The 23,642-nt window shown below is 41.8% G+C and overlaps 1 protein-coding gene across 6 annotated transcripts; it reads left to right on the top strand.

Annotated features, from left to right (window-relative positions):
• The first annotated feature begins 210 nt into the window (after window positions 1–210).
• On the top strand, window positions 211–23,642 carry CLNS1A (chloride nucleotide-sensitive channel 1A). Of its 6 annotated transcripts, none has more exons than XM_025356628.1 (7): window positions 211–425; window positions 8,029–8,165; window positions 11,602–11,703; window positions 12,360–12,467; window positions 15,085–15,258; window positions 19,683–19,772; window positions 23,092–23,642. In XM_025356628.1, the coding sequence occupies exons 1-6, from the start codon at window positions 301–303 to the stop codon at window positions 19,748–19,750; spliced, it is 714 nt and encodes a 237-aa protein (XP_025212413.1). In that variant the 5' UTR covers window positions 211–300; the 3' UTR covers window positions 19,751–19,772; window positions 23,092–23,642. The 6 variants fall into 6 exon arrangements, with proteins under 6 accessions (XP_025212413.1, XP_025212414.1, XP_025212415.1 ...); XM_025356629.1 differs by having other exon boundaries at window positions 19,683–19,776; XM_025356630.1 differs by lacking the exon at window positions 23,092–23,642 and adding an exon at window positions 20,997–21,144.

Genomic DNA, 23,642 nt, shown 5'->3' with positions numbered 1-23,642 from the left:
TGCAATGGTGATTTCACTGTGACAATCTTGAGGGACTTCCCACAGAACCCTCAGTTATTGAAGCCCAAAGCCTCAGAAATGGCGAGGAAGAACGGGAGGGGTTTTAAACTCCACACGGTCTTAGCCGACCTCCGACGCTTTTCCTAGAATGTCTCATCTCTATGGTCGACGGCGTTCAGATTCCGGGGCAGACTAAGTTGTTCTTCCGGGGTGAGTGCCTCTTCCAGGGCAAGCGGTGTGGTGCACGCATTGCTGTGTTCTAACTCCCTCAGGGGCTGTGTTGTCGCACTCTCTGCTGCTATGAGCTTCCTTAAAAGTTTCCCGCCGCCTGGGCCGGCGGAGGGGCTCCTGCGGCAACAACCAGACACCGAGGCTGTGCTGAACGGGAAGGGCCTCGGCACTGGTACCCTTTACATCGCTGAGAGGTAGGGTTCCCGGTCCCCAGCGCCGGCCTCCTGCGTGCCACCCTCCTCCTTGCTGGAGCAGGCGGTGCGAAGGAGCCGGGCAAGGGGCGGCCTGGAGGGCTGCTGGGAGAGGGGGCGCGTGTCTGGGACGCCTCAGGGATACCTGTACCGGCTGGAAGGCTCGATTTTTCTAGCACTCCTCCGGAGTCTTCCATTCTTTATTTTCTCGGGCCGGAATTTCCCCTCATGGATTGTGCTTTTGTTTTTTTGTTTTTTTTTGTTTTGTTTTTTTAAACTCGCCTTTTACTGGAGGTCTGGCGCGTGCATTGCCCTTAACGCACGGTCTCGTTTTAAGAGTCTGAAGTGTGCCTGTCTTTCCGGCTGAACAGATGCAGGAGGTGTTCCCCTCTGCAGGATACGTAGTTTCAGAGCCGAGTGTGGAGGACTTTGAAAGTTTGGTTGCACAATATAGATTTTTTCTGTAGGAATAGTAAGGAGAGGAACATCCTTAACTCGACACAGACAGGGGTCATATGCAGAGGTACCCGACTCCCGTTTTGGGGTCCTGGAAGGAGTTGCCCTTTTATTTGGCCACCTGGAGCAGTTTGGTATTTTCACAGTCAGATAGATCTACCTTAAATATTGTGGTTGTAGAACTCAGGTCCCTGTGTCCTTGACATTTAGTTCTCTATTTTGAAGCCTGTAATGACACATTTAATCTTTCCTGCCCTTCAGATATGTGTTGCTTCCCCTTTTATTCCATCACTTGTCGACAGCCAGAGAAAATTCTCTAAGAACTCATGTGATTACTTTGGAACCACCTGTAAAATCCAGGATAATCTCCCTATGTTGTTGTCCACTGGTAACCTTAATTAGGTTTGCGAAGTCCCTTTTGCTGTGTAATATAACATATTCACACGCATGACACCAGAAACTGAAGGTCGTGGGGGCCAAAATTTTGCCTACCACAGAATCCAGAGCACAAAAACTGTAAAGAACTGTTGCTTTAAAGGGAAATTTAGACATTGAACAAGGCTTAGGCTTCAGGCCAGTCACTGAGATAGGACATATGGGTGGTAGGAAAAGCAAGATTGAGGTGAGAGGCAGATAATGAGTTTGGTCAGGACATGTGTGGAGTAGTTGTACATACGAGTATGTGTTGGGCCGGGCGCAGTGGCTCACACCTGTAATCCCAGCACTTTGGGAAGCTGAGGCAGGCGGATCGCCCCAGAAGTTCGAGATTAGCCTGGGTAACGTGGCGAAACCCAGTCTCTACAAAAAATACAAAAGTTAGCCAGGCATGGTGGCGGCCTGTAGTCCTAGCTACTCAGGAAACTGAGATGGGAGGATCACCTGAGTCCAGAAGGTCGAGGCTGCGGTGAGCCGTGATTGTGCCCCTGCACTCCAGCCTAAGTGACAGAGTGAGACCTTGTCTCAAAAAAAAAAAAAAAAAAAAAGAGTGTGTGTCTTGGGAAAGTGGTATTTAAGATAGATGTTTGGAAGTCGTTGAAGTATTAGTGTATACTCATGGAAATGGATTAACTATCTCAGAAGAGAAGAGGACCAAGTGTAGAACCCTAGGGACACACCTTTGGGTGGGTCATAGAAGAAGAGACTTGAGAAAGGAGGAAGGAGCAGTTAAAACAAAATATGAAGAGCGTATATTGAGTATTGACAAGGAAATCTTTGATATTTGGGGAAAGCAGTTTCTTTGAAGTGATGGAAGATGGAGCACAGATACATTCCTAGTTCCCAGGCATTCCTTTTTTATTCATGACATTTCTGTATGTTGACACTTCGTTCAGTATTATAACTCCTTTTGAGGGACAGTCCTGTATTGGTTTTTGCATTTTGAAAAATTTCAAACCTACGGTCCGGTGCGGTGGCTCACGCCTGTAATTCCAGCACTTTGGGAGGCCGAGGCGGGCAGATCACCTGAGGACAGGAGTTCAAGACCAGCCTGGCCAACATGGTGAAACCTCATCTCTACTAAAATACAAAAATTAGCCGGCTGTGGTGGCAGGCATCTGTAATCTCAGCTACTTGGGAGGCTGAGACAGAAGAATTGCTTGAACCCGAGAGGCGGAGGTTGTAGTGAGCCGAGATCATGCCATTGCACTCCAGCCTGGGTGACAGAGACTGTCTCAAAAAAAAAAAAAGAAAAATTTCAAACCTAAAGAAAAGTTGTAAGTGTTATTACTACCCATACACCCTTCACAAAGATTTATTAGTTAACATTTTGCCATGTTTGTCTGTTTTTCTTTTTTTTCTGAGCCATTTGAGAATTGCAGACATGTTTTCCACTTCCTGTTCAGAAGAACAGGGACATTATCTTATATAACCACAATACAATTCTCACACCAAGGAAGTATAACTCTTTTTAAGTTCTTACCAGTTTTTAAAAAATTCTTAGCCTGGACAAGGTGGCTCATACCTGTAAATCCCTGCTCTTTGGAAGGCCAAGGTGAGCAGATCGCTTGAGCCCAGGAGTTGTTGACCAGCCTGGGCAACATGACAAAACCCTCTCTCTACAAAGAATACAAAATTGCAAAAATTAGCCGGTCATGGTTGCATGTACCTGTAGTCGCAGCTACTATGGGGGGCTGAGGTGGGAGGATTACTGAAGCCTGGGAAGTTGAGGCTACAGTGAGCTGTGATCATGCCACTACATTCCAGCCTGGGTGACACAGTGAAACCTTGTCTCTTAAAAAAATTAAAAATTATTTGTTTCAGCTTTTCACAAACAAATCTCTTATGTTTCTTCTTTAAGATTATTTTTTATTTATTTATTTATTTTTTTTGAGACAGAGCCTCGCTCTGTTGCCCAGGCTGGAGTGCAGTGGTGCGATTTCGGCTCACTGCAACCTCCACCTCCTGGGTTCAAGTGATTCTCCTGCCTCAGCCTCCTGAGTAGCTGGGATTACAGACGTGCTCCACCACGCCCAGCCAATTTTTGTATTTTTAGTAGAGACGGGGTTTCACCACATTGGTCAGGCTGGTCTCGAACTCCTGACCTCATGATCCATCCGCCTCGGCCTCCCAAAGTGCTGGAATTACAGGCATGAGCCACTGCGGCAGGCCAAGATCATTTTTTGTGTGTGAAACATAAATACAAAAAAAAAGAGTATAAATACACACACATACTGTATACATGTATATACAGTCCAGCAGTTCTTCCTCTGAGGCAGTGAGGGAGAATGCCCAGAGATAACAAAGCTGGAGAAGAAGACAGTCATGTTCATGAGTTTGGCTTATAGCCTTTAGGCTTTGGTGAAACTATTTAGTTTGAGGCAGAGAGGGACAGCAACAGATTAGGTTTTGGCTGGACTTGGTTTTAGTCTCTCAGATTTGTGTTGAAAGATTTAGAATCTCCGACTTATTTCAGAGCTTAGTTTTTTATAGGAAGTTGAATTTTTTTTTTTTTTTTTTTGAAACAGAATTTCACTCTTGTTGCCCAGGCTGGAGTGCAATGGTGCAATCTCGGCTCAGTGCAACCTCTGCCTCCCTAGTTCAAGAGATTCTCCTGCCTCAGCCTCCTGAGTAGCTGGGATTATAGGCATGTGCCACCACGCCCAGCTAATTTTGTATTTTTAGTAGAGATGGGGTTTCTGCATGTTGGTCAGACTGGTCTCAAACTCCCGATCTCAGGTGATCCGTCCACCTCGGTCTCCCAAGATTACAGGCATTAGCCACTGCATCTGGCCAGGAAGTTGAATTTTTATCCAAATAAGGAAGATACAGAGGCATGAATAATATAAAATCGTTTAAAACAGGTAAAATAAAATAGATTATCACATTAAAATTAGGTAATTTAAACTTATAAATTTTTTTTGTATCTCATTCCAAAATTAATTTTAAACCAAATAATTAAGTTAACCCAAATTCAAGACCTCTCGTAGCTTCCCGTCCTGTTTTTCATCCCATGCTGGGAATAAAGGACACTGACCATACTTGTGCAAAAGCATTTGAATTCAGCAAAACATCTCTACGTGTTTACTTGGTTTCTAATTCTTCTTGTCTTTCCCTTTTGACTCACAGTTTCTTTGAAACTGGGTATGGTTAATTAGATATTTTAGAAGGATTTCTTCTAGAATATATACAAAGAGTAAATGAAAATCAGAATTTAATGATCAGACAAAACAGTTATATTTTTAGATGATACAGTGAAATCTTTTATGTTTCTCTACAGCACTTTAAAAGTTATAACTTGAATACTTTGAGTAGATTTATTACAATCTCATCCCAGCAAACTTTAGTGGCAGCCTATTTCATCGTGGCCTCTGCTAAAATTAGAAAATCTGGTGGTGGTACAACGAATAATTTACGTGCAATAGGATTTAATTTGTTGTTAATAGCTATTTGTTAAAATTAAAATTGCCAGATAAATGAATGTACTGTGAAATCTCTTTTTTTTTTTTTTTGAGATGGAGTCTCCCCACTGTCGCCCAGGCTGGAGTGTGGTAGTGTGATCTTGGTTCACTGCAACCTCTGCCTCCTGAATTCAACCAATTCTCCTGCCTGAGCCTCCCGAGTAGCTGGAATTACAGGTGCCTGCCACCACACCCAGCTAATTTTCGTATTTTTAATAGAGACAGAGTTTCGCCATGTTGGTAGGCTGGTCTGGAACTCCTGACCTCAGGTGATCCATCCACCTCAGCCTCCCAAAATGCTGGGATTACAGGCGTGAGCCACCAGGCTCGGCCTATAATGTCAAATCTTTTTTAACATAGTAACATGCTGTTGGAAAAAATAAGTTGTTGAAAGTAAGTTGTTTTTCCATTTAAAAATATCTGTGAATATTAATATATGATATGCCTTTGTAAATCTGAAAAGGTAAAATACAGAAGCCTAGGGGTTTCTTTTCTTTTTTTATTAAAAAAAAAAAAGAAGAATTTAACCATTAGAGTAAGTGTTTTTAAGTGTGGAACTTGGCTTCTGTCCTGTAGAGTGCATAATCCCAGTTCATGTAAAAGATTATGAGAGCTCCATAGCAAATGCTGTGCAGAGGAGCATTTTATTCTCTCTGCACTAGTAAGGAATTACAGAGTTATTATTATGGCTTTTAAAAGTAAAGGCCATAATTTGATAGGCACTGATTCTATGTTTAGGTTTCAGTTTTTCCATGTCCTCATTCAAGTTTTATGGCTCTGGATATTTGAAATTATTTTGGACACCCAAATTTGGAATGTTTCTTTCTGAATTGTGATAATGCCAGAAAATTTTTGGGATCAGAAAAGGGCAGTTTATTTGCTTTAAAATCATACAGCTTTTGTAGGGGACTCGTGATACTTGGGTATTATTTTATCTCCACATTAAAAGGAAGGCAGTGAGCAAGAAAGATGCATACAGCACATAACTCATTACATAATACAATGTTTCTTTGGAACCAGTAGGAATGAGTTGTTCTGGAAAATAATTTGTAGAGGTTTTATCACTTTTAGCTCTTTAAGATTTATCACTTTTAGGCCAGGTGCAGTGGCTCAGGCTTGTAATCCCAGCACTTTGGGAGGCCGAGGTGGCAGATCACCCAAGGTCGGGAGTTTGAGACCAGCCTGACCATCATGACCATCATGGCAAAACCCTGTCTCTACTAAAAATACAAAAATTCGTGAGATGTGGTGTCACAAGCCTGTAATCCCAGCTACTTGGGAGGCTGAGGCAGGAGAATCGCCTGAACCCCGGAGGTGGAGGTTGCAGTGAGCCAAGATCATGCCACTGCACTCCAGCCTGGGTGACAAAGCGAGACTTCATCTCAAAAAAACAAAAACAAAGATTTATCACCTTTAAGCTTCTTAGATTTCCTTTACTTTTTTTTTTTTAAATAAGAATGTTGAATGGAAATCTTTCCATATGACAGTGCATATACTTACTTTTGCCTTTTTAAAGTAAACAATTACATAAGTTTTAGTATATTTGCAGATTTGTACAGTTGTCACCACAGTCTAATAATCTGCCTTTGTTTTGGTAATGCTTTTGGTAACTGAGGGTCAGACGTGTTTAACACTCATAGTATGTGGTTAGACATTGATTTTCTTTTGGGGAACTGTGGTGTAAAGTTCATCCTCCCCTTCCACTGAACATGAATGATCTCAGACTGTCACACTGTCATTGTTCCTGCCCAAGGCAGTCCTAGGTTCTCCTGTTTTACTTTTGTTTTTGCTTGGTTAAAAATTAGACAGCCAGGCTTGTTAAAATTGTATAGAATATAGAATGATACATGGGTCTTACTTCATTAATTTTTAAAAATAATTCATATAACATACCGTTTAACCATTTAAACATACAATTCAGTAGTTTTTAGTCTGTTTACAGTATCGTGCAATTATCACCACAATTTTAGAATATTTTCTTCACCCCAAAAAGAACCTGGTACCCATTAGCAGACATTCCTATTTCCTTCTAGCCCTAGGCAACCACTGTATTGCATTAACATTTTTTTTTTAGCTTCTTCAGGATTTTTTACTTTTTTTCTGCTAAGTGGTACAGATGGATGAAATATTATCAGAAAATTAGCTAGCCTCTACTGAAAGCTCAACATACTGATTTTGGTGATGTGCTTCCTTTGGTACACCAATAAAATATTTGCATTTGACCACATTTGAGGGAAAACTAGGCCTAGCTTTTCTGTGGCTTTCTCTTAAAGATGTTGAATAAATGAGAGGCTTCAGGGAGTCTGTCTCTCAAGGTAATAAATATTTCCTGAGTTACGGTGAGTGTGATGACACCCATTTATGTCTTTTAGTGTAGGATTCATGGAGAAACGAATGATTACCAAGGATTTATTGCATACTTACCTCCTGAGCTCTTTGTTAATGGTTTTGAAGAATGTTAAATAAAGGAATGTGACAAGTTGCTGTCAAATAGCTCATATTCCATAAGGGCACATACAAGACTCATTACCACAGAGTTAAGTACTAAAATTTGCAAATCAGAAAAAGAAGAGGTCTTTATGGACTGGTGTAGTTGAAGGGAGGCCTCATGGAAGAGGGGAGGATTTGCAAAAGCAAAGAGGGTATTTGAAGACATATCAAAAAAGAGTAAGCTTGAAAGTCATAGAAACATAAATGTGACTGAGGAAAATGGAATTTCAAGTCTGTTTGAATTTATAGCTACAGGGAAAGAGACTTTAACAGAATTGATCTTAAAGAAAATTCAATTTCCACTACTGAATTTTCTTTTTTTTTTTTTTTTTTTGAGACGGAGTCTCGCTCTGTCGCCCAGGCTGGAGTGCAGTGGCCGGATCTCAGCTCACTGCAAGCTCCGCCTCCCGGGTTTATGCCATTCTCCTGCCTCAGCCTCCGGAGTAGCTGGGACTACAGGCGCCCGCCACCTCGCCCGGCTATTTTTGTATTTTTTAGTAGAGATGGGGTTTCACCATGTTAGCCAGGATGGTCTCGATCTCCTGACCTCGTGATCCGCCTGTCTCGGCCTCCCAAAGTGCTGGGATTACAGGCTTGAGCCACCGCGCCTGGCCTGAATTTTCTTATTTTATGAACATTTCTAAAAAAGTAAGCTTGAATTCATTTATATGCATAAAGGTGTCCAAGCTGAACTTTTATATACTTTGTGATATTACATTAGGATTTACTTTCTAAAACTAATCTACTTAAAACATATTTTTCAGCCGCCTGTCTTGGTTAGATGGTTCTGGATTAGGATTCTCACTGGAATACCCCACCATTAGTTTACATGCATTATCCAGGGACCGAAGTGACTGTCTAGGAGAGCATTTGTATGTTATGGTGAATGCCAAATTTGAAGGTATGTATGGTGTAATTTAATCTAATGCCTCCTTTGATAGCAAATTATATTTTAAAAAAGAGTGTTTGATAATAATCAATGTAACATTGAGGCCATTGACTCATTTTGGATAGTAGTTTATTAAGCAAAATTTCAGCACAGCAACTTGGACAGTTGAAGTTTTCATAATGGACGTTTGTGTGTGTCTGTATATATTTCTATATATTTACACTTAGAATTCTTCATTTATTATGGATATGTATTTCTAACTTTCCTCTAAAGTTTCACTGTTTATTCTGCCTTTCTCTTTTTAAAAGGCACCCTTAGAGGCTTGGATCAGTGTACCCTGTGCTTCTGAGAATTTAAGATAGAACTGTTCTGTTTTGTTACAATAGTGGTTATCAGTGGGTGTAGGGGGAATATATTTTTCATAGACCTCCACCAACCTCACCATTCCCCCACATTTGGCAGTGACATTTTGGTTGAAAGAGGAAGGATATTATTGGCATCTAGCAGTTAGATGCCAAGGGTGCTATTATTGTACTAAATATTCTGCTATGCGCAGATGGTCCCCCACAACAAAGAATTATTCCATCCAAATGTCAGTGGTGCCAAGGTTGAGAAACTGTAGGATGTAAAGATTTTCAAGTTTTGCTTTGGGATAATTGCAAAGACTTGTAAAAATCTAGTGAAGATGTTCATGTTTAAAATAATGGGTTGCTTTTCTTTGAAGCAGTGTGTAAGAGACAATCCCATGAATTTACCTATAAGACAATTGCTCTTTCAAATTGGGATTTTAATATGGTTCCAGATATAATAATATGATCATTTATATTCAGTTGTGACACTATTTAGTAATTCTTAGGACTTTTGGCAAGCCCTGCCTCATTAAGTGGTAATGACTGATTCAGCTATCTGAAAATATTTTTGTTATAAGATTTCCAATTCTTGCCGTTGGAAAAGGTTCAAAGACATTTAAAAATCTAGTGAAGTCTGAAAAAGAGGATTAGGAAAAGTAAAAGGCTGTTAACCCTGGGGTGTAGTAGTGTAGTAAGACTTCCTAATAAGGCATTAGATACAAAATTTACTTTTCATCTAAGTAAATGCAACTATGATTTTATAACTAAGAATATCATGTGTCATGTTTAGTTTAAAGCATTCATTCATTTCCAGAAATGCAAAACCTTAGAGGTACTCTTGCCAGTCAGCTCCAAATGCTGGTGTGAAATGGCCCTAAATAGTGACGGGCATTGGAGGTGGGAAAGGTACATATCAGGAGAAAGGCTTAGGAAATACTGTTTAATAATAAAGGGCAAAAGCACATTGAATAAGAAAACTCTGTCATTAGGCCGGGCACAGTGGCTCACACCTGTAATCCCAGCACTTTGGGAGGCCGAGGCAGGCGGATCACCTGAAGTCAGGAGTTGGAGACCTGCTTGGCCAACATGGTGAAACCCTGTCTCTACTAAAAATACAAAAATTAGCTGGGCCTGATGGCGGGCGCCAGTAATCCCAGCTACTCGGGAGGCTGAGACATGAGAATCGCTTAAACCCAGGAGGTGGAGGTTGCAGTGAGCTGAGATTGCGCCACTGCACTCCGGTCTGGGCAACAGAGCGAGACTCTGTTGAAAAAAAAAAAAAGTAAAAACTCTGTCATTAACTTGCTAGTCAAGTCATTTGCATCTCTGAGCCTGAATTTCATCCAAAAAGGTTAAGGGAGTATATTGGTCTCTGGTTCTCAAACTCAAGACTAACGGATACATATTAGAAATACGTGGGAAGCTTGTTTAAAATGCAAATGCTGTAAGTCCTAAACTAGGAAAAAGCAGTTCAGTAGGTTTTAGGGTGTGTGTTTTAAATATGTGCTCTATAATCTTACAGAGTCTATATGATTATTTGATTGTAATTGATGTGATTATGATTAATCCTTTCTTAGTAAAATATGCAGGATTTCCTATCTTACTAGAAATTAGTATCTTCCTGGGTCACATTTATTTCACTAATTCTCCAGTTTTTTTTTTTTTTTTGAGACGGAGTCTTGCTCTGTTGCCAGGCTGGAGTGCAGTGACGCGATCTCAGCTCACTGCAACCTTCGCCTCCCGGGTTCAAACGATTCTCCTGCCTCAACCTCCTGAGTAGCTGGGATTACAGGCGCCCACCACCATGCCTGGCTAATTTTTTTTTCTTTGTATTTTAGTAGGAATGGTGTTTCGCTGTGTTGGCCAGGATGGTCTCGATCTCCTGATCTCATGATCCGCCCACCTCAGCCTCCCAAAGTGCTGGGATTACAGGCGTGAGCCACCTCGCCTGGCCCTCCAGTTCTTTTTATCTTAAACTCTTCTCATAAATTACACATGCTTGAATCATATTTTCCCAGCCTTTGTTCCTCACATTCTGATTCTCCAAATTCCAAGACTTTTTTTCTCTTTGGCATACCTCTATAAGTCTCTTTATAAATGACCATCAGGACCGAGCACAGTGGCTCACATCTGTAATCCCAGCATTTTTTTTTTGAAACGGAGTCTCACCCTGTCACCCAGGCTGGAGTGCAATGGCGTGATCTTGGCTCAGTGGCTCACATCTGTAATCCCAACCTTTTTTTTTTTTTTTTCTTTTTTTTCCTTGAGACGCCGTCTTGCCCTGTCACCAAGGCTGGAGTGGAATGCCATGATCTTGGCTCACTACAACCTCCGCCTCCTGGGTTCAAATGATTCTCCTGCCTCAACCTCCTGAGTAGCTGGGATTACAGGCGCCCACCGCCATGCCTGGCTAATTTTTGTATTTTTAGGGGTTTCACCATGTTGGCCAGGCTGGTCTTGAACTCGTGACCTCGTGATCCGCCCACCTCGGGATTACAGTGCTGGGATTACAGTCCTGAGCCACCACACCCAGCCACAACCCCAGGATTTTGAAAGGCCAAGACAGGACGATCACTTGAGCCTAGGAGTTTGAGACCAGCCTGGGCAAATCGTAAGACCCCATCTCAAAAAAACAAAAATTAGCAGGGTGTGGTGGCAAGTGTCTGTAGTCCTAGCTGCTTAGTAGGCTGAGGTGGGAGGATCGCTTGAGCCTGAGAGGGCAAGGATGTTCAGTCTGGGCAACAAAACAAGTCCCAGTCTCAGAAAAAAAAAAGATGACCATTAGCTCCTTGTGGATGAGATTAGATTATCTTAAAAATAACCTTAAAAATTCATTCCCGGCAAGGCGTGGTGACTCACGCCTGTAATCCCAGCACTTTGGGAGACCGAGGTGGGTGGATCTAGAGGTAAGGCGATCGAGGCAAGGCTTTTCTAGGATGCTCACTGGATAAATAATCAGGATTTTTCAACCATAATTGGAAATAAATTTGTCAACCATAATTGGAAATTAAAATTGAATTGCAGTATTCAGATTTATCAATACGCTTCATTTTTTAAAAGTCAAATAATGACATTAAAAGGGTGTTTTTATTTTCTAGAAGAATCAAAAGAACCTGTTGCTGATGAAGAAGAGGAAGACAGTGATGATGATGTTGAACCTATTACTGAATTTAGATTTGTGCCTAGTGATAAATCAGCATGTGAGTGTTCTACAGTATTGATTCTTCCCCTTTTATGTACCAAGCATTCCCAGTTGACACACACACACACACACACACACACACACACCCTCTCACCTTTACCACCATTACCTCCATTTTACTGCTTTTTCTTCATTTTAGCATTGGTAATATTGAGGACCAAATACCTATTAACATCAAAGGTTGTGAATGTAGTGAGAATATTGTAGACACTGTGTTATCTGGGTTTATTTTGTGAATGGACTCTTGTTAGTTTTACTGATTGGTGCTGTTGACTTAATCTCACCTGCTGGATGGCAGAGGAGTTACAGCAGTTTTAAAGTGGAAGATCTCAGGATGGCTGGAAAGAGCCCTGTCAGCTGAGAGGGGCTTCACCCTGATGCCAGCAGTCTTACCAGGACTCTGACCCTTTTTTCTTGGAAAACCCCATGAGCCATGAAGAGATCGTAATAATCTCTCATAATGAACTCTTACTATTTTATGACTTGTCCTTTGCTTCAGCCACTTTCAAGATTGATTTTACAATTTGGCAAGTTTGTAAATACTGTGGCCTTTTGTGTACCCATTAAATTTATTGGCACTGATGGTTATTTTTATTATAAAATTTTATTCTACATTGAAAAAAAAATTGGTTACAGTTTAATTCCCTTGTTCAGTGGAGGCAATGTTCACTGCAATGTGCGAGTGCCAGGCCTTGCATCCAGATCCTGAGGATGAGGATTCAGATGACTACGATGGAGAAGAATATGATGTAGAAGCACATGGTTAGTGAAATGGATTTTAAAGTGTTTTTTTGTTTGTTTGTTTAGTGTTTCATTGTAAGCATTTATTTGTATTAAGGGTAGAGGATTATAGTTCTTTATATGTCTGTAAAATATGCAGTATGGTAAGATTATTTTTATTATTATTATTTTTGAGACGGAGTTTTGTTCTTGTTGCCCAGGCTGGAGTGCAATGGTGTGGTCTCGGCTCACCGCAACCTCCACCTCCCAGGTTCAGGCGATTCTCCTGCTTCAGCCTTCCAAGTAGCTGGGATTACAGGCATGCGCCACGACGCCAGGCTAATTTTGTATTTTTAGTAGAGATAGGGTTTCTCTATGTTGGTCAGGCTGGTCTTGAACTCTCGACCTTAGGTGATCCGCCTGTCTCGGCCTCCCAAAGTGCTGGTATTATAGGCATGAGCCACTGCGCCTGGCCGGTAAGATTATTATTGAAAGAGAATGACACAGTAGTACACTTTATGCCAAAGCCCTTTGCAACAGACAAATTTTTGAGGGTAAAAAATAGAGATTGTTGGGAAGAATGGATAAGTAGAGCATGTGGAAGGAAAGAAAATGGTAGATAGGAAACTGGATAGTCAGGAAAGTCTTTTAAGCTGAGGCAACTGCCCCCAGGGAACTAGCTTCCTTCTCTACACCTTGAGAACCTGGATCATTTATGTTGTTTTTTTATTATTATTATTTTGCAACAGGGTCTCGCTCTGATGCCCAGGCTGGTGTGCAGTGGCGTGATTTCTGCTCACTGCAAACTCTGCCTGCTGGGCTCAAATGATTCTCCCAGCTCAGCCTCCTGAGTAGCTGCGACGACAGGCTTGTGCCACCATGCCTGGCTAATTTCTGTGTATTTTTTGTAGAGACTGGGCTTTGCCATATTGCACAAACTGGTCGACTCTTGGGCTCAAGCAAGCCTCTGGCCTTGGCCTCCCAGAATGCTGAGATTACAGGCATGAGCCATCGGGCCTGGCCTGCATCTTTATTTAACATGTTCCTTCAAACAGCTCACTGCCAAGGTCTTTTCTTTTTCTTAGAACCATACTTCATTTATTTTTCTCAGAACTATACTTCATTTATTTAAGAACTCTTTCCCATTGCCTTCCCCAGACCAGAATGCAGTCACTAGTGTGATAAGAGTCTTTATAGCTTGAAGTGCTTGCTGTTCTCTTTTCTTTTCCCTACTGGTCTTATGTACACCAATCTGGGTATCCAAAGCCCTTTCTTTCATGTGCACCCACTTCCTGGCCTTAGATAAACACATTCTGGGATTCTCCATCACATACCTAAATATACCCAAATATATCCTTACTTTTCTGAGATTTTTGAGTGATTTAAAATTTTTTATCATTTTTGTATGTTGCAGAATTTGATTTTATTTTTTTTTTGAGATGGAGTCTTGCTCTGTCGCCCAGGCTGGAGTGCAGTGGTGCGATCTTGGCCCACTGCAAGCTCCGCCTCCTGGGTTCACACCATTCTCCTGCCTCAGCCTCCCGAGTAGCTGGGACTACAGGCACCCGCCACCTCGCCCGGCTAGTTTTTTGTATATTTTAGTAGAGATGGGGTTTCACCATGTTAGCCAGGATGGTCTCGATCTCCTGACCTCGTGATCCACCCGTCTTGGCCTCCCAAAGTGCTGGGATTACAGGCTTGAGCCACCGCGCCCAGCTAATTTTTTTTTTTTTTTTTTCTGTTTTTAAATAGGGTCTAGCACTGTTGCCCAGGTTGGAAGGCAGTGGTACCATCACCACCCACTGCAGCCTTGAGCTGCTGGACTAAAGCTGTCCCACCCCAGTCTCCCAATTAGCTGAGACTACAAGTGCACACCACTGTGCCTAGCTAATTAAAAAAACAGTTTTTTTGGAGAGATGAAGTCTTACTGTGTTGCCCAGGCTGATCTTGAACTCCTGGGCTCAAGCAGTCCTCCCACCTCAGCCTCTCAAAGTGCTGGGATTACAGACGTCAGCCACTGTACCTGGCCCTGATTTTTTTAAAGAAAGGAGCATGTTTTTTAATCAGAAAACATCTTCATTATACAAATTAATGTTGAATTAATTTGTGCTCACTTGTAAAATTCCCACCTCAGGATAATGTAGGACTCTCTCTGACCTTAGGAACACACTTTTTTTTTCTAGTCCTTGGACATGGAATTCTTTGGGAATTGCTATTTACTGGCTTGTTATCTCTTTTAATAGCCCTAGAGAGTAGGGACATTTTCTTTGTATTTCCGTCTTCAGCAGTAGCCTATATATGTGTATAAATAAATGTTGAAAAGTATCTTCCTGGAAGCCTATTTGGACTGTATGTTACCTTCAGCAGATTCTTTTTTTTTTTTTTCAAAACAAAATCTTGCTCTGTTGCCCAGGCTGGAGTACAGCGGTGCAATCTCGGCTCACTGCAACCTCCATCTCTGGGGTTCAAGCGATTCTACTGCCTCAGCCTCCTGAGTAGCTGGGACTACAGTTGCGTGCCACCATGCCTGGCTAATTTTTGTATTTTTAGTAGAGATAGGGTTTCATTGTGTTGGCCAGGCTGGCAGCAGATGCATTATTGATTCCATTTTGTTTTTTCTAATTGTTGTATTTAAACTTTAAGTTTTCTGTTTGTTTAGAACAAGGACAGGGGGACATCCCTACATTTTACACCTATGAAGAAGGATTATCCCATCTAACAGCAGAAGGCCAAGCCACATTGGAGAGATTAGAAGGAATGCTCTCTCAGTCTGTGAGCAGCCAGTATAATATGGCTGGGGTGAGGACAGAAGATTCAATAAGAGATTATGAAGGTGAGTGTTCTTTTGCATTGTGAACAGTCAGATGAGCACTTGGGAAATAAGTTATGGATAGTCATAAAAGTTCTTTTAATAACTAAGAGAAATAATTGACTGTAGTATAGGAAGCAGATACAGAATTACATAGTGTGGGAATGCTTATGTCATTTGTTTTTGGTTATTTTTTTTTTCCTCATTACCAAAATAGTCTGTTCATAGTCAAAAACATTCTTTTAATGTGCGCAGGCAAAGTAGACGTGAAAAAAAAAAGTGTAATTCTAACAGAGATATCCACTATTAATTTTCTGTTGCATCTCTGTATTAGTTTACTAGGGCCATTATAACAAAGGGTCATACAGGCTGGGTGGCTCAAACAGAATTTTATTGTCTCATAGTTTTGGAGGCTAGAAGTCCATGGTAGGTTATCTCTGAGGGCTGTCAATTCAGGCATCTCTTCAGGTATACACACACCCACCAAAGCAAGAGAGAGAGATTTTAAGAAATTGGCCCACGTGACAGAAGGCTGGCAAGTCCAAAATCTGCAGGGTAAACTGGCAGACTGGAGACCCAGAGAAGAGCTGATGTTGCATTCTCCTGCCTCAGAAGTTCTGCTGGCAGAATCTCTTCTTGCTCAGGGGAGGTGAGTCTTTTTCCTACTGAGTCCTCCAGCTGATTAAATGAGACTCACCACACTATGCAGGGTAATCTGCTTCACCTAAAGTTCACCAGTTTATAAGGCTAATCTCATCTAAAAAATAACTTCCACAGAAACGTCTAGAATAATGTTTGACCAACTATCTGGACACCATTGCCTAGCCAAGTTGATGCATAAGTTTGACTATCACATCGTTCTTTTTTTTATTTTGAGACGTAGTTTCACTCTTGTTGCCCCAACTAGAGTGCATTGGCATGATCTTGGCTCACTACAACCTCCGCCTCCTAGGTTCAAGCGATTCTCCTGCCTCAGCCTCCTGAACAGCTAGGGTTACTAAGGCGCCTGCCACCACTCCCAGCTAATTTTTGTATATTTAGTAGAGACAAGGTTTCACCATGTTGGCTTAAAGTATGCACTGGCAAAGAAGAGGTAGAAAAATTAAATAGAATTCTGAGAGGCATTTACTATTAATTTTCTGTTGCATCTCTTTTCTTGTTTGTGTCCTTTTATGTGTGTATATACACTGATTCTTTGTGTGTGTGTGTGTGTGTGTGTGTGTGTGTGTGAGAGCAGAGTGTCACTCTGTTGTCCAGGCCGGAGTACAATGACATGCCCTCAGCTCACTGCAACCTCTGCCTCCCAGGTTCAAGTGATTCTCCCACCTCAGCCTCCCGAGTAGCTGGGATTACCCACTACTATCATGCCTGGCTAATTTTTGTATTTTTGTAGAGATGGGGTTTCACCATGTTGGCCAGGCTGGTGTCGAACTCCTGACCTCAGGTGATCCGCCTGCCTTGGCCTCCCAAAGTGTTGGGATGATAGGCATGAGTCACTGCACCCAGCCATGATTCTGTCTTATTTATTTATTTAAGACGGAGTCTCACTCTGTCGCCCAGGCTGGAGTACAGTGGCATGATCTTGGCTTACTTCAACCTCCACCTCCTGGGTTTAAGAGATTCTTCTGCCTCAACCTGCTGAGTAGTTGGGATTACAGGCATGCGCCACCACGCCTGGCTAATTTCTGTATTTTTAGTAGAGGTGGGGTTTCACCATGTTGGTCTCAAACTCCTGACCTCAGGTGATCTGCCCGCCTTGGCCTCCCAAAGTTTTGGGATTACAGCATGAGCCACTGCGCCCGGTCAAGATGTTACCTTTTTTTATCACGGTAATTGCCTAAAGAGTGCCATGTGGACGCTTACTTCTTGCCTTACAGCAAATGATTTTAAGGTCATAAATACTTTTTGCTAAGTTGAGATTTTTGGACTTTTATTCATAAGTCTCATTAACACATTGGAGTTGCCTATATATAAAAATTCTTCAGCCTGTGCCAGTCTCCATCTCTGAAGTCCTGAGCACCCACGTCATTATTTTTGCCAGTGAAACACTTTTAGTGTGGCATTTTTAGTGCTTCATGTGCTCCTTTATGTAAGAGGTGTTTATTGAGCTGTACCAGGTACAGGTAATACAGCAGTACTCAAGGGATGAGGTTACTGACTTCATATCAGTGACATTCTGGTGGGAGAAAAGTTAACAGTACATTGAGATACAGCATTGAGATATAGGAGGTGCTTGGGCAGCTGTGGAATTGTAAGGGCTGGGCCCTTTGCCCAGCCTGGATAGTCAGGGAAAGTGTTAAGTTTCATGGAATAAGTGACATTTAAGTCAAGATCTGAAAGATGTATAGAGATGGCCCAGGTGGGCTGGGCATGTTTTCTCACACCTGTAATCCTAGCACTTTCAATGGCCAAGGTGGGCATATCACAAGGTCAAGAGATCAAGACCATCCTGGCCAACATGGTGAAACCCCATCTCTACTAAAAATACAAAAATTAGCTGGGCATAGTGGCGCACGCCTGTGGTCCCAGCTACTTGGGAGGCTGAGGCAAGAGAATCTCTTGAACCCAGGAGGCAGAGGTTGCAGTGAGCTGAGATCAAGCCACTGTACTCCAGCCTAGTGACAGAGCAAGACTCCGTCTCAAAAAGAAAAAAAAAATGGCCCAGGTGAAGATGTTGAGGGGAGATGCAGGTAAAGGGATTAGTCATGTGCAAAGAAGGGTTCAAGAGACTATTCAGATTTGGGGAACTGAAAGTAGTTCAATGTGAAAGGTAGTTATTATGGTAACAGATAAAGGTAGGATAGTGAACTGGGTAACGTCTTAGAGGAACTCTTAAGTCAGTGGGAATCCATTGAAGAATTTTATTAGTGTTTCAGAAGGTGACTGTGGTTATAATTTGGAAAACTGATTGGAGAAGAAAAATACTGGAGAGAAAAAGAGAAACCCTGTTGTGTGACTTACATATTAAATAAGAGGTGATCACTTAAATTAGGTAGTGGCAGTGAATATCAAAAGACCTGACAGATTTCAGATTCTGAGGAGATAGAAGCAACAGAAGTTAGGGGCTTGGGGTAAGGGTTTCTAGTTTAAATGGATAAGAGGCACCCTTTAGTAAGACTGGAAAAAAATGGCATTTTTTTTAATGTGGAAAGATGAACAGTTAATTTAGATATGTTAGATTTGCATCTGCAGGTGACGGGGTGCCCTGGGGCTGTGGGCAGAAGACATTTTTTGGTGGGCGGAAGAGTTGAGGGGTGACTGGGAGGTGAGGAAGCGAAGAAAACAGCTGTAGATGACTCTTTTTTTCTTTTTGGAGATTTTTTTTTTTTTTTTTTTTTTGTGCACTTGTGGCCCAGGCTGGAGTGCAATGGTGCAATCTCAGCTCTCTGCAACCTCTGCCTTCCTGGTTCAAACCATTCTCCTGCCTCAGCCTCCCGAGTAGCTGGGATTACAAGCACCTGCCACCACGCCCGGGTAATTTTTTTGTATTTTTAGTAGAGACGGGGTTTCACCATGTTGGCCAGGCTGGTCTCAAACTCCTGACCTCAGGTCATCTACCCACCTTGGCCTCCCAAAGTGCTGGGATTACAGGCATGAGCCACTGTGCCCAGCCAAGACAACCTCCCGTGGGGCATTAGTCTGTTTTCACACTGCTGATAAAGACATACCAAGACTGGGCAATTAACAAAAGAAAGAGGTTTCACTGGACTTACAGTTCCACATGGCTGGGGAAACCTCACAATCATGGTGGAAGGCAAGGAGGAGCAAGTCACATCTTACGTGGAAGGCAGCAAGCAAAAAGAGCTTTTGCAGGAAAACTCCCCCTTATAATAACCATCAGATCTAATGAAACTTACTCATTATTATGAGAACAGCACGGGAAAGACCTGCCCCATAATTCAGTTACCTCCCACTGGGTCCCTCCCACAACACATGGGAATTCAAGATGAGATTTGGGTAGGGACACAGCCAAACCGTATCAGGGCTCTTGTTTTTTTCTCTTGTTGCCTCCCCACCTTTTATTTAATGAGATGACAAAAATGGGGAAATAAGCAAAAAGCTTGCTGTACTGATTTTTGTCGTTTCTCCTGAATTATGTTGTAAGCTTTGTGAGGATAGGGCCGTATACCTTTAAACAAAAAGCCCAGCAGTAAATACTTAGATCTCTAAAGGGTGAACAGTTGATCCTGCATTTGAAAGTTCCTACATAGAGTTATTTTAGTATTGAGGTTGAGAATTTACACAGTAAATGTCACAGACTGATTTTGATGTGGCCTAAATCCCCAGGTAGCATTTTCTTTCTGTTTGTCCTTTCAGACTTTTCTTTTCAAAAAGGAAAAAGCAATTCTTACCAGCAGAGGGCACTAGCTTCCTTTTGGTAGAAGTTATAAGTTGCATCTACCTGTTTGAAGCGTTCATAGGGATTGCTCAGTAATTTTTTTGTTTAGATGGGATGGAGGTGGATACCACACCAACAGTTGCTGGACAGTTTGAAGATGCAGATGTTGATCACTGAAAATGATTTATGCAGGTTTAAGGTGAGTAGTTCATTTTCTCCCTTGTCACTGAACATGAAAATCATGTGAAAAGATTACTTCCTACTTTTTTTTTTTTCTTTTTTGAGACAGGGTCTTACACTGTCACCCAGGCTAGAGTGCAATGGCATGATCCTAGCTCACTACAGCCTTGAACTCAAGCAGTCCACCTGCCTCAACCTCTCAAGTAGCTGGGACTATAGGCACACCCAGCTTATTTTAAAATTTTTCGTAGAGACAGGGTCTCATTATGTTGCCCAGGCTGGTGTCAAACTCCTGGCCTCAAATGATTCTCCTTCCTCGGCATCCCAAAGTCCTGGGATTACAGCTATGAGCCACTGCGTCCGGCCTATTTCTTTTTCTTTCTTTAAAAAATATTTTTCTTCTTTTAAAGCTCAAATTGTCCCTGACAATTTATTTGCTATTCCATTATTCTGAGAAATATATTGTCCTTTGCCAGCCTAAGTATTTCAACTATATGTTAGATAATAACTGAAGGTCATGTTCATATCATACAGAGCTAGAACTAGTAATTGTAATAGTCCTTTATAAACTGTTGTTAAATTGTTGTTCCTCTTTCCCCACTACAACTTCCTCCTACCTTATAGCATTGTTTTCTAATACTGGCTATCCTCCAGTCTTTGAGATGCTCTTGCTATCCTCCTTTTATTTTACTAAAGCATATAATAATAGCATGGCAAAATTTATGTTTTTTTTTTTTTTTTTTTTTTGAGACGGAGTCTCGCTCTGTTGCCCAGGCTGGAGTGCAGTGGCCAGATCTCAGCTCACTGCAAGCTCCGCCTCCCTGGTTCCTGCTATTCTCCTGCCTCAGCCTCCCGAGTAGCTGGGACCACAGGCGCCGCCACCTCGCTCGGCTAATTTTTTTGTGTGTGTTTTTAGTAGAGACGGGGTTTCGCCATGTTAGCCAGGATGGTCTCGATCTCCTGACCTTGTGATCCGCCCGTCTCGGCCTCCCAAAGTGCTGGGATTACAGGCTTGAGCCACCGCGCCCGGCCCAAAATTTATGTTTTGACTTGACTCTGCTACCACTATCAGTCATCCAGTTAAGTTATGAGATCCTTTGTTATTCCCTGCAGTGATAAATATTTCAGAATTCCTTCTCATTTCTTCTGATACAGATTTTAGTTCTGAACCTAGTTCTGTAATCATTGGCTTTTCTCCAGTTACAAGTTTTAATTCTTTTACCCCTGTTCTATTTCGTTTCAGAAACCAGCCTTTTAAAGTTCCAGTTAGCTTCCAAGTTACTGCCATTGTGAAAACTGTATAACATTGCTTCTTATACTGACCATGAATTGTGATATTGGACCTCTGCTTTCTTCTCACGTCCTGCCAGTGGAACTATCAGAAAATAACCTCTTAGAGTTCTATGATTTATATCTTCCCTTAAATACTTAATTTTAATTTCCACATTTACATTTGTCAGTGGTAGCCATACAGTCTAATATTAGCAATGTCCCCTCTGTTAAAATCATGTGTTCACATCACTGGAGCTCTGTTAACTTTGATTTTTAGCTCTCCCAGTTCCAATTGTCAGTAACTTCACTGTTCTACTTCATGGGAAATCTTTTGTTATCAACTTAAGTCTTCTTTCCTTATTTCTCGTCACATTATAGCATATTAATTTTTTCAGTTCAGTGATACTTGTTTAGTAACTGTTTTATTGCAGTTAGAAAACAGATTTTGGGGTCTTTGGGCTTTCACATATTTCTTTTGAAGAACAGACTGTTCAGAGAACATCAGCCACTCTTTTATTAATCAGAATCATGAGAAACTCATTTGGTATGTCACTAACAGTTAAACAAATGGGGTGTTACTGCAGTCCTTGGCAAGAATTCTTAGGATTCTTTTTAATGGTGAAGTAGCCACAAACTTTTCAATGAGCTTTGTTTTCTGTTTATTTTATCCTAGAGCTCAGAGGCAGAGAATTATTTTATTCATAATGTTTTTTTTTTTGAGATGGAATCTTGCTCTGTCGCCCAGACTGGAGTGCAGCAGCGTGATCTTGGCTCACTGCAACCTCCACCTCCCGGGTTCAAGCGATTCTCCTGCCTTAGTCTCCCAAGTAGCTGGGACTACAGACGCGTGCCACCACGGCTGGCTAATTTTTGTATTTTTAGTAGAGACGGGGTTTCACCATGTTGGCCAGGATGGTCTTGTTCTCTTGATCTCGTGATCCACCTGCCTCGGCCTCTCAAAGTGCTGGGGTTATAGGCATGAGCCACTGCGCCCTGTTTATAATGTATAAACATTGTAAATAATGTTTATACATATTCTTCATCTGGATAATTGATCTGAATTCCAAACAATGTCTACATTTTTTTTTTTTCTGACATGGGAGTCTCACTCTGTCACCCAGGCTGATGTGCAGTGGCACAGTCTCAGCTCACTGCAACCTCTGCCTCCCGGGTTCAAGTGATTCTCCTGCCTCAGCCTCCTGAATAGCTGGGATTACAGGCGCCCACTACCACACCCGGGTAACTTTTTTTTTTTTGAGACAGAGTTTCACTCTTGTTGCCCAGGCTGGAGTGCAGTGGCGCAATCTCGGCTTGCCAAATCCTCCGCGTGCCGGGTTCAAGCGATTCTCCTGCCTCAGCCTCCCGAGTAGCTGGGATTACAGGCATGTGCCACCACATCCGGCTACTTTTGTACTTTTAGTAGAGATGGGGTTTTTCCATGTCTAGTCAGGCTGGTCTTGAACTCCTGACCTCAGGTTATCCACCTGCCTCGGCTTCCCAAAGTGCTGGGATTACAGGTGTGAGCCACCCCGCCTGGTCCTAATTTTGTATTTTTAGTAGAGATGGGATTTCACCATGTTGGCCAGGCTTGTCTCAAATTCCTGACCTCAGGTGATCCACCCGCCTTGGCCTCCCAAAGTGCTGGGATTACGGGTGTGAGCCACCACACCTGGCTGTGTAAATTTTTAATCATTTAAAATTGTACATGCTTTTAAAGAATGAACAAGGTATAAATAATTAGAGTAATTTATGCAGCCGTTTATTAATTTCATGATAATGGAACTAGGACTTCTCAATGCATGAGGTGGGGTGGAGATGGCACATTAATGGTGGAATCACAACTCTGCCACATACTTGTGTACACCTTTGGACAAGGCATATAACTTATTTAATCCTCACTTCCCCCATCTGTAAAGTGGAGAGGATAATAACTACCTTGCAGGGTTGTTGCAGAGGCTGAGATAAAATGTACCTAAGTCCTCTGGCACTCTGTGACTAGGCATTCAATAAATAGTAGCTATTACTATTATTACTATTGTAAACACTGTGAACCTTTTGTTTTTCAGATTCTGCTCCTAACTGTAGGAGAGAACTTGGTGCCTCTTCCACTCTGGAGTGAAGTTGATGAAAGTCTTTTTGCTTTTCCACAACCCAACCTGAACCAGTTCCTTCTTGAGACAGACTATACTGAAACAATAAGTTGTCACCAGCAGAAGATAGATAATATGACCTTTATTAACTTGATGAATTAACTTAACCAAGAGGGTATTTGTAGTTTATTATTTACCCCAAAACTTTCCGTGTCTGGGTACCCTCTGAGTAGGCCTATAATTTCTGCCTTGACTGTGTGCATCTTTTGTAAGCTAGCAGATTTATGTGGTGAAAATGCACAGGAGCTTGGTGTAGGTAGACTGGGTAGGAAAGAGAGAACTCCTTTTGCCATGTTTTACCAGTCTGCTGTTATAAACTCTTAGGTTATATCCTTTAATTTCCAGCCTTTTAGGTTAGTTTCTGTAACAGAGCAAGTGAGTCTTGGATGAAGTCCTCAAAGTACTTCAAGTGGTAATTGTTTTGTTTTTGTAATAGCTTAACAAATAAACCTAGGTTTTCTATATTA

This window comes from Theropithecus gelada, chromosome 14 (assembly GCF_003255815.1).
Source record: "Theropithecus gelada isolate Dixy chromosome 14, Tgel_1.0, whole genome shotgun sequence".
In the NCBI taxonomy this organism is placed as follows: Eukaryota; Metazoa; Chordata; class Mammalia; order Primates; family Cercopithecidae; genus Theropithecus; species Theropithecus gelada.
This window is presented reverse-complemented; position numbering and strand designations above follow the sequence as displayed.

Coding starts and splice junctions, on each gene's coding strand:
- CLNS1A (XM_025356628.1), top strand. CDS start 301: ATGAGCTTCCTTAAAAGTTTCCCGCCGCCTGGGCCGGCGGAGGGGCTC. Junction 8,166..11,601: donor GGTGAATGCCAAATTTGAAG/GTATGTATGGTG, acceptor TTTATTTTCTAG/AAGAATCAAAAGAACCTGTT. Junction 12,468..15,084: donor ATATGATGTAGAAGCACATG/GTTAGTGAAATG, acceptor CTGTTTGTTTAG/AACAAGGACAGGGGGACATC.